Source organism: Schistocerca serialis, unplaced genomic scaffold (assembly GCF_023864345.2).
Source record: "Schistocerca serialis cubense isolate TAMUIC-IGC-003099 unplaced genomic scaffold, iqSchSeri2.2 HiC_scaffold_1351, whole genome shotgun sequence".
Taxonomy (NCBI): domain Eukaryota; kingdom Metazoa; phylum Arthropoda; class Insecta; order Orthoptera; family Acrididae; genus Schistocerca; species Schistocerca serialis.
Genome location: NW_026047571.1, coordinates 6988306 through 7000763, shown reverse-complemented (window position 1 = coordinate 7000763; position 12458 = coordinate 6988306). Strand labels below are relative to the sequence as shown.

The 12458-nt window shown below is 37.5% G+C and overlaps 1 protein-coding gene across 1 annotated transcript; it reads right to left on the bottom strand.

Moving 5' to 3' along the window:
* Positions 1 to 3816: 3816 nt before the first annotated feature.
* Positions 3817 to 5040, bottom strand: LOC126440146 (uncharacterized). The gene has a single exon (XM_050090602.1). It carries the CDS (start codon positions 5038 to 5040, stop codon positions 3817 to 3819), a length of 1224 nt encoding a protein of 407 aa, XP_049946559.1.
* Positions 5041 to 12458: the final 7418 nt, after the last annotated feature.

The window sequence follows — 12458 nt, the reverse complement described above, 5'->3', positions numbered from 1 at the left end:
AATACAAATATAAATCATTTTTATTATATAAAAAGTTTGTCGAAGCTAGCACATTATAGCATTACTGCTCATCATAAGTCTGTCGTGATATGCCCCCGTTGTCTGTCTTATTTCCATGCAAAACAGAAGTTAGAAGCACACTTGCTTGACTGTGCGCAGTTTAAGCCAGTCAACACTATCATGCCAAATGAGCACAATAAATATATAAAATTTTCCAATTTCAGAAATAAGCTAAAGCTGCCTTTTATAATATATGCGGACACTGAGTGCATGCTGCAACCAGTTGCTGGCTGCAGTAGAAGTAGTAACTCTGATCAAATACATTTACATACACCATTTAGTATTGCATATTACATACATTGTACTTATAATGATGACTATTCGGAATTTCAGTTGTATCGCGGTCGTGATTGCATGCAGTGGTTCACGAAACAGCTGTATGCAATTGCTGAGTATGTGAACGGTTTCTTATTACAAAATAAAGAGATTATATTAAGCCCAGAGGAAGAATCAGCCTTTCACTCTGCACAGATCTGTCATATTTGTAAGGAAGCCTTTGAGGCAGGCGATGTGAAGCATCGTGACCATTGTCATTTTACAGGCGAGTACCGCGGTGCAGCGCATGCTAGCTGCAATGTAAACTACAGACCTCTGTTTACAGTGCCTGTCGTATTCCACAATCTGTCCAATTATGATAGTCATTTCGTAATTACAAATATTTGCGAGCAACTAGTGAATGAGACCGGGAGGAGGAAAACTAAATTAAATCCAGGCCGCGTTTCTATATTACCATCGAATATGGAGAAATACAAATCTTTCACGAAGAGCATTCAAGTAACACATAAAGACCGGCACTGCTACATAAATTTCCGATTTATAGATTCATTTAATTTTTTATCATGCTCGCTAGAAAAGTGTGCATCTTACCTAAAGCCAGAGGAACTCAGGATAATGAGGAAATACTTTCCTGATGATCATGAATTTTATTTAGTCAATCAGAAGGGTATATTTCCATATGAGTATGTGAGTGATGAGAGTGTTTTATCAGAAGAACACTTACCGCCGATTCAGGAATTTAAAAGTTTGCTGACTGGTGGAAGAACTGTCTCAGAGTGTGATTATCAAAGGGCGTGTAATGCTTGGCATTTGTTCAAGTGCAAGACACTGGGGGAATACTCGGATCTTTATTTAAAAATTGATGTGTTATTGTTAAGCGATGTTTTTGAAAATTTTCGAAATCTCTGCATTAAAACCTATGAGTTAGATCCCGCGCATTATGTTACTTCACCTGGATTGGCTTGGGATGCATTATTGAAAACCACCAAAGCAGAATTAGAACTCATCACAGACATTGAGCAACTTCAATTCGTCGAACGAGGTATTAGAGGCGGCATTGTTCACTGCTCGTGTAGACATGCTGTGGCAAACAACAGGTTCATGTCTAATTATGATGAAAATAGTGATGAATCCTACATTATTTACCTTGATGTAAATAGTCTTTACAGTTGGGCAATGATGCAGTACCTCCCAGTTTCACATTTTTCTTGGCTCAACGCTGAAATTGTTAAAACTTTTGACGTAAACAACATACCGGATGACTCTGATATAGGCTACATTCCGGAAGTAGATCTTGAATATCCTGAAAACATCCACGATATGCATTCTGATCTACCACTATGTCCTGAGAAAATGATACCACCATCTAGCTGTGTGGTAGGCAAGGCTAGTGCTCCCAAAAAATTAATTTCTACTTTGTATGATAAGAAAAATTATGTAATTCATTATAGAAATCTCAAACAGTGTTTGCAACATAATTTGAAATTGAGAAAGATTCACAGAGTACTGTCGTTCAGACAACTTCCATGGATGAAACCATACATCGATATTAACGCACAGAAACGTATGGCAGCAAATAACGATTTTGAAAAGAATTTTTTTAAGCTAATGAATAACAGCGTCTTTGGTAAGACAATGCAAAATGTACGAAAGATGAGGGACATAAAACTAGTAACTTCATGGGATGGTAAATATGGAGCATCTGCAATGATTGCAAAACCAAATTTCAAGAGGAGCGTTATATTTCAGGAGAATTTAGTTGGTATTGAATTAGACAAACTCAATGTAGTGTTTGACAAGCCTATATCTGTAGGTATGGCGATTTTAGACATTTCAAAGACGCGTCTTGTTGACTTTCATTATGGGTATATACTGAACAAGTTCCCTGTAAAAGATGTAAAACTGTGTTACACTGATACCGATAGTTTAATTTACCATATTAAAACTCAAAATATTTATGAGGATATCAAAAGTGATGTGCAAAAATGGTTTGATACTTCAGGTTTTCCCATTAATAACAGATTTAACATTCCACTTGTGAATAAAAAGGAGGTTGGACTATTGAAAGATGAATTAAACGGCGAACTTATTACTGAGTTCATAGGCCTGAGAGCTAAAATGTATGCACTAGAGACCGAATCACTACGTGTAATGCAGAGAGCGAAAGGTATAAAACAGTCGTCTATTAAAGCATTGAGCATCGATGATTATCGAGAATGTATGTTGAATTTAGATGTTAAAACTTCTGTACAGTATATTATTCAATCAAAGTCTCATGTGGTATCAACTGTTAAACAACAAAAGCTTGGTTTGTCTGCACATGATGATAAACGTTTTATACTGTCAGATAAGGTAAATACTTTAGCGTGGGGTCACTACCAACTGAAAAACAAAGAAAACTTGACAAACGTCTGACTAATTTTATTGTGTGTGTGTGTGTGTGCAATACTGTCATTCAGACAACTTCCATGTGAATTTGTAACTGATTTGTATACAGAAAATAACAAAACATTATATATTCATTGTAACTTTTTCTTTATTTACTGAGTGAAATTAAAAAAAAAACCACATACAATAATTGTTATTTTATTTCATCCGAAATTTTCTTTCTGCACTCTTTACAATTCTTTTTAATAGGAGGTGGTCCATCAATTTGACAACGTGCATTCACATTATAATGCTTGTAACAATGTTGATACTTAGAAATAAGAGCATCATTTTGAAACACTTGTGGTAAACTGTGAAATATATGAGAAAGATCACATAAAGAGGGTAACAACTGTTTAGGAAATAAGTAATAATCAATTGCATTTAGATTTTGACACTGTTGCACAGTAAGTTTCCTATAAATTCGAGAGAGCAGTTTACAAACATTTTTCGATTTAATCCACTCGAACAAGAAGTAAGCATCATCATCAGCAACAGAAGCAGCAGCATCAGCAGCAGCAGCAGCAGCACCTTTCTCTTTCTTATTAGCACAGTCCAATCCATAATCTTCCAATCGTAGCATTTCAACATCTTTATGAATAATAATAATTTGTTCTAGAATATTTAGGACGAGTGGACAGAGCAGATTTTTTGAATACACTAATGTTTTACAGTCACTGTTCTCTTTTAGCAATGAATCGAGTGAACAATTCAGTGCACTGAAAGAGGCCTCCATGTTATGAACTTGCAGTACACATTCACAACCATCACTTAAATTAGTCACTAACACTATCACTGGATGATTCTCGGACTTAGCGGTAATTATTATAACTTTGTTCATATTTCCTTCTCACAAGCTACTGGTGTGAGGGGGGAGCAAACAGGACAACAATGATCAAATGCTTGCACTTTTTTTTCCTCCTCTTATATATATATCTCTGAGTATGCCTTATGTGACCTGATTGGCTGGACGGGGAACAAATCCTCCTTACACAACATCTATTTTTTTTTTCTTCTTTCTTTCTAGCTTCCCATGTCTTTTCCCCTCCCATTCTATATCCGCGTACGCTTTGTGACTTGATTGGTTGATGGAGTCATTTCAATCACTGAATCATGAATGACCAGGCAGTAAGCTATTGTATTTTTAGCAAATGCTTCTTTTGTTTCTATTTCAATCTTCATGTCAACGACCGAAGATTTCAGTGTTTCGTCTTGATGAGAACAATCGATGAAAAATATAGGACAGTTCTGAAATTCAGTACGGTTCATGAGCGGGTTCCCTCTTCTTACACTGCTATCTCCATAATACAGCGATTGAAAATTGGCATACATTTCAAACGCCTGTGCAGTATTCTTCGTGTCAAAATCAACAGCAAAATTCTCCTCTGGGAATTTAGAAGAATTTAAATACACCTTCAAGTTTGATATGTTTATTTTGTCGAATACACTAGAGTCAGCAGTAATCAAATTTCTGTTTGACTGAAAAGCCAATATTACATACCTTGCTGTTTCAAGAGCTGTATTAAATTTAATTTGCCATGTCCATGAGTTAATTTCTGGCGCAATGCTTTCAACCAAATCCCAGTGACGAAAAGGTAGAGTCAAAGTGATATCATTTTTTAAGATATTCCACAGTGATATTTGTTGCTTTTCAGACACCTGAACATGCGGCATTTCCCAGTGAACTTTTTCCAACACAATTTTTGATTTAGTATCTGCTTTATCTGAGACAATACAGTTAATATCTTGCCTGCTACGAATCAGTATCAGTTCATGGCGAGCATTTAAAATAATCTTTTTGTAATCCTCTGCAAAGCCTAAGATCATTTTAAGCGGAATGCAAAAATTAAAACGACCATCATCATCGTCGACTAACTCTTTCAATTCGCCTCTTGCCCCCCATCCGGCATTTTGTAATGCATTTGCGTCACCTGGTGTAAAAGAAGCATATCCTTTCATTAATGTTGCAATTCCTGGATTACGTACATGATCGATAATTTGGTTATTGAGACGGTACTGAATATCCGAAAACAGATGAAGTGCACAGTTTTTTGTTAACTCAATATCAGTAGCTTTTCCCTTTCCCTCTGCATTGACAAGTCGTCCTTCTATATACAGCAGACTCTCGGAAGGAAGCAGGTAAGTGTTTTCATTTTGTATAACAATTGATATGGAATCGTTCTGAGCAAAAGCCGGTTGACCAAAAGGTTTATACTTATGATACTGCAGGCGACTAACCGAGTCATCGACGAGAATTTTTTCTCTTACATTCAACATTTTTTTTTTTCCTTAGCTTCCTCCTCCTCCTCCTCCTCCTCCTCCTCCTCCTGTTTGATCACTGAAAGTCGGACGACTCGAATGAGAGTTTGCAGATGAAGGTATCAGTATTTATAGCACTCTGTATGCCAGTGACGACAGAATTTCTCTGTTGTGTGGAGTTAAAACATTTTTGACTTTTCTCTTCTTTGCTTTTCTTTTCCTCTTCTTCTTCTTCTCCTCCTCCTCCTCCTTGTTATTATTGCTCTCATTGTCAAGGTATCTTGTGTCCTTGCTTATGCAGGCATTCTGTTTGTATACGATACCCATTACCGTATTTTCCTCAAATGTAATCGCACAGTTATCTCTTCCCCGTCAAAATCAACAAGATTTCCCTCTTGATCTCTAATTGACACACTTAATTCTGAAACGTATCTTGCAACTACTGGCATATAAATGGGTGAATTCGGTGTTTCCACAATCTTATATCCTGGTGGTACAGCAGGCCAGAACTGATGCAATGTATGTGTAGGTTCCCCATTGTGAAATGAACCTCCTGAGATGTTACAGTCAACACACAAGACATTAACACTTTGAATGTTAACTGAATATTCGGCAGTCTTCAAGACTTTTTTATCCACTACAGTTTTTGCAAACCCTAAAACTGAACCTATGTTGTCTGGGAGATTAAAATCTATAGTAAGATTACTCCTAATCTGACATCGATTCAGTGTTTTATTGAAGGTAATATTTAATTGCAAGTCATGCTTTTTCTTATTTATCGAGTTATCACTGCTAACCTTCAAGTTGTACGCTTCAATTTCTTTCAATAATGCTGAAAAAATGTCGTGCAGTTCATATGTTCCATGTTTCAGACTAACTTTATCCAAAATTTCTACATCATTCAAATAGTTGTAGAAGTAGAGATTATTATTTAACGATGTAATATTGTGAATGGAATTATATGTAAAAAGGTTTAGCAGAGCAATTTCGTAAACATGTGAGGATAAATTCAATGCAGGATTGAAGAGAGCAGTTAGAAGTGATTCTTTACCCGTCAGACTTAACGTTATGCCGTGTTCAATGTCCATTGTTAGACTACAACTATACCCTGCAAGACTGTCTGTTTTATGTTGAATTCAGAAACCTTAAACATAAATGGCCACATCTCTGGCTGTTAAGTGACTGAAATGTATTGTAGTTATATTTTATCGTACAGTTTTTCAGATACCTTACTATTTCCGGAGGAGGTGGTAAATTTCCAAAGCTGTCGAAATAGTAGACAATTTTGCCTTCCTTTCTGTAAGCTACCCAGTGTGAACCTGGTTCCTCTTCAGTATTGAGATTAATAATTGCACACTCACAAGTGTTAGGTCTTGAAGGTAAAGTATCTCTCATAAAGACACCTCGAAAGTGTGCTATCTGCAGCTTTTTAGCATAGTGTTCTAAGTCAATGTTGGTAAGAGGTCTTGTAGGAAGACTGTTTATGGAGAACTTTTTTTTTTATTATTCCTTGTTCCATTTATACCGGCCAGATACAGACCGAATCCGTTTTTCCTGTATGGACCCAAGTACAGCCCTTTTCCATCACGCAAAGCAATTGCTTCAAGTACACGATGATGCCTCTGCATTTCAGCTAACTCCTTTCGAGCACTTTTCGCATCATTAACAGCTTTAGCAATTCCAGCAGCACCTCCGGCTAATCCTCCAAGTGCTGATAAAGCAGCAAATATTGGAATTAGAGGTATTATTCCACCTGTTTTGGGCACAGGTATTATACGTTCTCTGTCTAATAATTTCCCCACAGCTTTCGTCGGAGCAACCTGTGATGCGATTTTACGAGCCACTTTCACAACTGTCATCAGATTAGCACCAGGCTTCAAGTACTTAAGTCCACTTCGAACTTTTTTAATTACTTTGTTCAGTATATTACCACCTTTCTTTCGTCCAGAACTTTTCTTCTTCTTCTTCTTCTTCTTATTCAAACCCATACCCATTTTAACTTTAGCTTTCATTGCTCCAGTTACTGCCAGCGCAGCTAACTTTTCCTTCAAATTAGCGTCTTTTGCTTTTACTCTACTCCACGCTTATCTAGCCAGAATTCTGTCTGCTTGATGTCTGTCAGGCAAACTGTCTGGATGAGTTGCGTAAGCTATGTCATGTTCTTTACACGCCTCATCTAGTGGATTGATACCGACATCGCCTCTTTTGAGTCTATCCTCTAACTTTGTGCCAGGACCACAGTAGGAGTAGCCAGGTATGTGAAGTTCAACAGGTAGTTTATTAATCATGCGGTTAAGCAGGGAACCACCACGTTTTTTTGTCCCTCTCTTATTCTTCCCCTTCCTCAACTTATTTTGCTTGTTGTTGTTGTTGTCGCGATGTTTCTTCATAGCTTGAGTGTTAACTAACGACTGGTCTGTTTGACACCCAGAATGCTCTATTATAACAGTATTTGTAAGATAGGAATTGTTTTTTTTCTCCAGACAAAATGGTGGTGCTTGTTACAAATCTGTCAGATTGGCCGAGTGGTTAAGGCGCTAGATTTAAGATCTTGTAGGAGGGAGCGTGGGTTCGAATCACATATCTGACAATTTTTTTTTTTTTTTTTATAATCATGATCATTGCCCGAGTGATAAGTTTGCCACCTAGAGTGCTCTATTATAATAGTAATTGTAAGATACGTAGAGTCCTTAGTGTACTTAAAGATGCAATTCAGGAAACATGCACTTCAACTTCCTATTAGACCTATTGCTGAACACAGAAATGAACTGCAAAGGCAAGATCGTAGGCATGGTGATCTATTTCCTGATACGATTAGGTGTATTATTGCAGGTCCTTCCAATTGTGGAAAAACAAATGTGATTGTTAATCTTCTAATTCATGAAAATGGTCTCAAATTTAAGAATGTCTACGTATTTTCCAAATCGCTGCAACAATACAAATATAAATATTTGGAACAAATTTTTAAAAACCTGCATGATATTGGCTACTTTACATTTTCCAGTAAAGAAGATGTAATACCACCAGATCAAGCCCGACCACTTTCAGTTTTTATTTTCGACGACATTGCCTGCGACAAACAAGATCACATGAAAGCTTACTTTTCGATGGGTCGGCATTACGGTGTAGACAGTTTCTATTTGTGTCAGACATATAGCAAAATTCCTAAACAGTTAATCAGAGACAATGCTAATGTTATTGTTCTCTTTAAACAAGATGAGCGTAATTTAAAACATGTCTTCAGTGATCATGTTAATCCTGACATGACATTCAATGAATTTCTCGAAATGTGTAAACGAGCATGGAATGGGAATGCCTACGATTTTCTTGTTATTAGCAAAGATGATGAATTAAATAATGGTCGTTATCGTATAAACTTTGATAATTACATCTGTATTTAAAGCAACAGCTTGCCCCATTACAGATTATTACCATCATGGCTTCTGCACAGGTAACATCTTCGAATAACAGCAGTAGCAATACTCTATTGCTCGTACTAGATCCTCAATACAATAACGATGTTGCTAATAAAAAATATGTGGATTCGAAATTCCAGTCATACTCGAACATTATTACAAATCTTATCGATAAAGTAAATCAGCTATTTGAGAAACAAGTGAGTATCACCTCTTCATCTTCTTCTTCTTCTTCTTCTTCTGCCGGAGACTCGACACCGCGAAAACGAGTAAATGATGCAACAAACTCTAATACTGATGCTGCCTCCTCGAGCACTTTAATAACGAAATTTTTGCCGCAGATAACAGCTTTCTTTTCCTCCATATACACTACAAGTGCAGCAATTTATTTTAATAATAAGCGTTTAAGTGGATTACATGATCCTGCTGAAGATCATGATGCATGCACGAAAGTTTATGTGGATAATGCGGTGGAAAAACTGAACGCATTCGATGTAAGTGAGAGCTCACTTACGGTCAAGCACCGCAAAACCATCACTAACTTAGCTGATCCGCGAACTGATGATGATGCAGCAACGAAAAAATACGTAGACGACATCCGTAGAAGAATCGAAAATTCTGTGAAACGTGTGAAAGACAGAGTTGATTCTGCTGAGAAGACAAAGCCGAGGGCAATTGATGCAGTAAGTAAATCGTATGTCGATCTGTTGTTCCAAAAGCTGCAAAATCAGCTTAACGACTTCAGAGAGCTAAAAAACTCTTTACGTACATCTATGAATGCAGGAGTTGAAAACTTTTTAGACTTAATCAGTGTAACAGAACGAGTTTTAGACGTGCAAAATAAACGCATCACGAATGTGCGCGAGCCAATTTTAGACTCGGATGTTGCAACAAAAGGTTACGTTGAAAAAAATCGAATGTGTTCCATCATTTTTAGAATTGACAGCATCCCTTCAGGAGATCCCAATGAATCAGCTTACCTTTTACACAATGGTCAGTATGAGTATGTATTACCTTACACTGGTAAAGTTATTTTACGCTCTATTATGCCTGATATTGAAACAATTACCTTTGAATTGAATGAAAACAGTTACCAACTTTTGATGAATACGGAGATTGACGTACGTAAAGGAGACAGATTCAAGTTTCATAAAGCCTCGCATTTAACACTTGGAAATCGTCCACTTCATGCTGAATTTGAATATCGGGTTGTAAATTAAAGTGTAATTTATCTGAGCAGTTGCGTACTACAAAGCACTAGCAATTATCATCATGTTCCTCAATTTCCTAACAGACGTCAATGAGTGCACATCTTTCACGCCGGCATTAAAGACCTATATAGGAAATGGAGAAGGTGAGAAAAAAGGAAGTGCACTTTCCAAACGAAGCATGTACCTCAGTGCACATTTTAAATGATTGGGATTTTTCGGTATACAGAGAGGCTCGCATAGGACTTTGCTGGCAACGTGCCGCCATTGACAGTCTTCGATTCAAGCAACGTATAAAACAAATGTGTAAAATTATCTCACCAATCCTCGACGATGTGCATAGGCAGCGTGTGATAAACACATACTTTGAAACCTCTAAGTGAAGAAATTACTGTTATAAATTGAGATGTCTACGTAAATTTAGTTCAGATAGCGAGTGGGCAGTTTTGAGCTATAAACATGCTGCACGATTCGATTAAACGAAACATTAATATTAAAAAACTGATCGCTAAAGCTAGACAGAATATCCGTAGAAAGATGCTATCTCTACATAAAAGAGAAACTGAAACAAAATCTGTGCTGGAAAAGACATTTAAGCCCATTTCACAACCACTAAAGGAACTGATTCACCGATTTCCGGCGAGAGAAAACAATAGCAATTCTGCAGCTAGATGTCAAGACAAAATCAACGGCTGTGACATTAATGAAAAATATGATGACGATGATGATGATGTGGAGAAAAAGAAAAAAACGAAAAGTAGCAGAAAAATACAAGAGTTGCGTATAGCAGAAAATGCAGCTGGTCAACTGGCGGCTTCGTACTTTAATAAACCTATAGACAAAATCTTAAGGTCCTAGGTCAACTACAAGGCAGCAAAAGCAGCCAAAAACTGAATTTTCAAAAACTAAAACTTGAATTTCTGTGCCTCTTTCTTGGTGACTGCAACAACTTAGAAGCTTCTACTTCGTACAGAGTGGTGCGACCGCAAACGTCATCACGCTGCATTAGTTGCCAGACGATAAATGTAAGCGTTTCTGAGAGTAATGCGTCCAATGTGAAGATTTTCAGTTACGTCGATACGAAAACAAATGTTGAAAACGTTATGTTTTCTGCGGTTTTTAATACGAATTACCACTTCTCGCTTTTTCTCGTGTAATGTGGCTGCCAGACTTCGGTTCATGCAAAATCTTAAGGTCCTAGGTCAACTACAAGGCAGCAAAAGCAGCCTAAAACTGAATTTTCAAAAACTAAAACTTGAATTTCTGTGCCTCTTTCTTGGTGACTGCAACAACTTAGAAGCTTCTACTTCGTACAGAGTGGTGCGACCGCAAACGTCATCACGCTGCATTAGTTGCCAGACGATAAATGTAAACGTTTCTGAGAGTAATGCGTCCAATGTGAAGATTTTCAGTTACGTCGATACGAAAACAAATGTTGAAAACGTTATGTTTTCTGCGGTTTTTACTACGAATTACCACTTCTCGCTTTTTCTCGTGTAATGTGGCTGCCAGAGTTCGGTTCATGCAAAATCTTAAGGTCCTGGGTCAACTACAAGGCAGCAAAAGCAGCCAAAAACTGAATTTTCAAAAACTAAAACTTGAATTTCTGTGCCTCTTTCTTGGTGACTGCAACAACTTAGAAGCTTCTGCTTCGTACAGAGTGGTGCGACCGCAAACGTCATCACGCTGCATTAGTTGCCAGACGATAAACGTTTCTGAGAGTAATGCGTCCAATGTGAGGATTTTCAGTTACGTCGATACGAAAACAAATGTTGAAAACGTTATGTTTTCTGCGGTTTTTACTACGAATTACCACTTCTCGCTTTTTCTCGTGTAATGTGGCTGTCAGAGTTCGGTTCATGCAAAATCTTAAGGTCCTAGGTCAACTACAAGGCAGCAAAAGCAGCCAAAAACTGAATTTTAAAAAACTAAAACTTGAATTTCTGTGCCTCTTTCTTGGTGACTGCAACAACTTAGAAGCTTCTACTTCGTACAGAGTGGTGCGACCGCAAACGTCATCACGCTGCATTAGTTGCCAGACGATAAATGTAAACGTTTCTGAGAGTAATGCGTCCAATGTGAAGATTTTCAGTTACGTCGATACGAAAACAAATGTTGAAAACGTTATGTTTTCTGCGGTTTTTACTACGAATTACCACTTCTCGCTTTTTCTCGTGTAATGTGGCTGCCAGAGTTCGGTTCATGCAAAATCTTAAGGTCCTAGGTCAACTACAAGGCAGCAAAAGCAGCCAAAAACTGAATTTTCAAAAACTAAAACTTGAATTTCTGTGCCTCTTTCTTGGTGACTGCAACAACTTAGAAGCTTCTACTTCGTACAGAGTGGTGCGACCGCAAACGTTATCACGCTGCATTAGTTGCCAGACGATAAATGTAAACGTTTCTGAGAGTAATGCGTCCAATGTGAAGATTTTCAGTTACGTCGATACGAAAACAAATGTTGAAAACGTTAAGTTTTCTGCGGGTTTTACTACGAATTGCCACTTCTCGCCTTTTCTCGTGTAATGTGGCTGCCAGAGTTCGGTTCATGCAAAATCTTAAGGTCCTAGGTCAACTACAAGGTAGCAAAAGCAGCCAAAAACTGAATTTTCAGAAACTAAAACTTGAATTTCTGTGCCTCTTTCTTGGTGATTGCAACAACTTAGAAGCTTCTACTTCGTACAGAGTGGTGCGACCGCAAACGTCATCACGCTGCAATAGTTGATAGACGATAGATGTAAACGTTTCTGAGAGTAATGCGTCCAATGTGAAGATTTTCAGTTACGTCATTTCGAAAACAAATGTTGAAAACGTT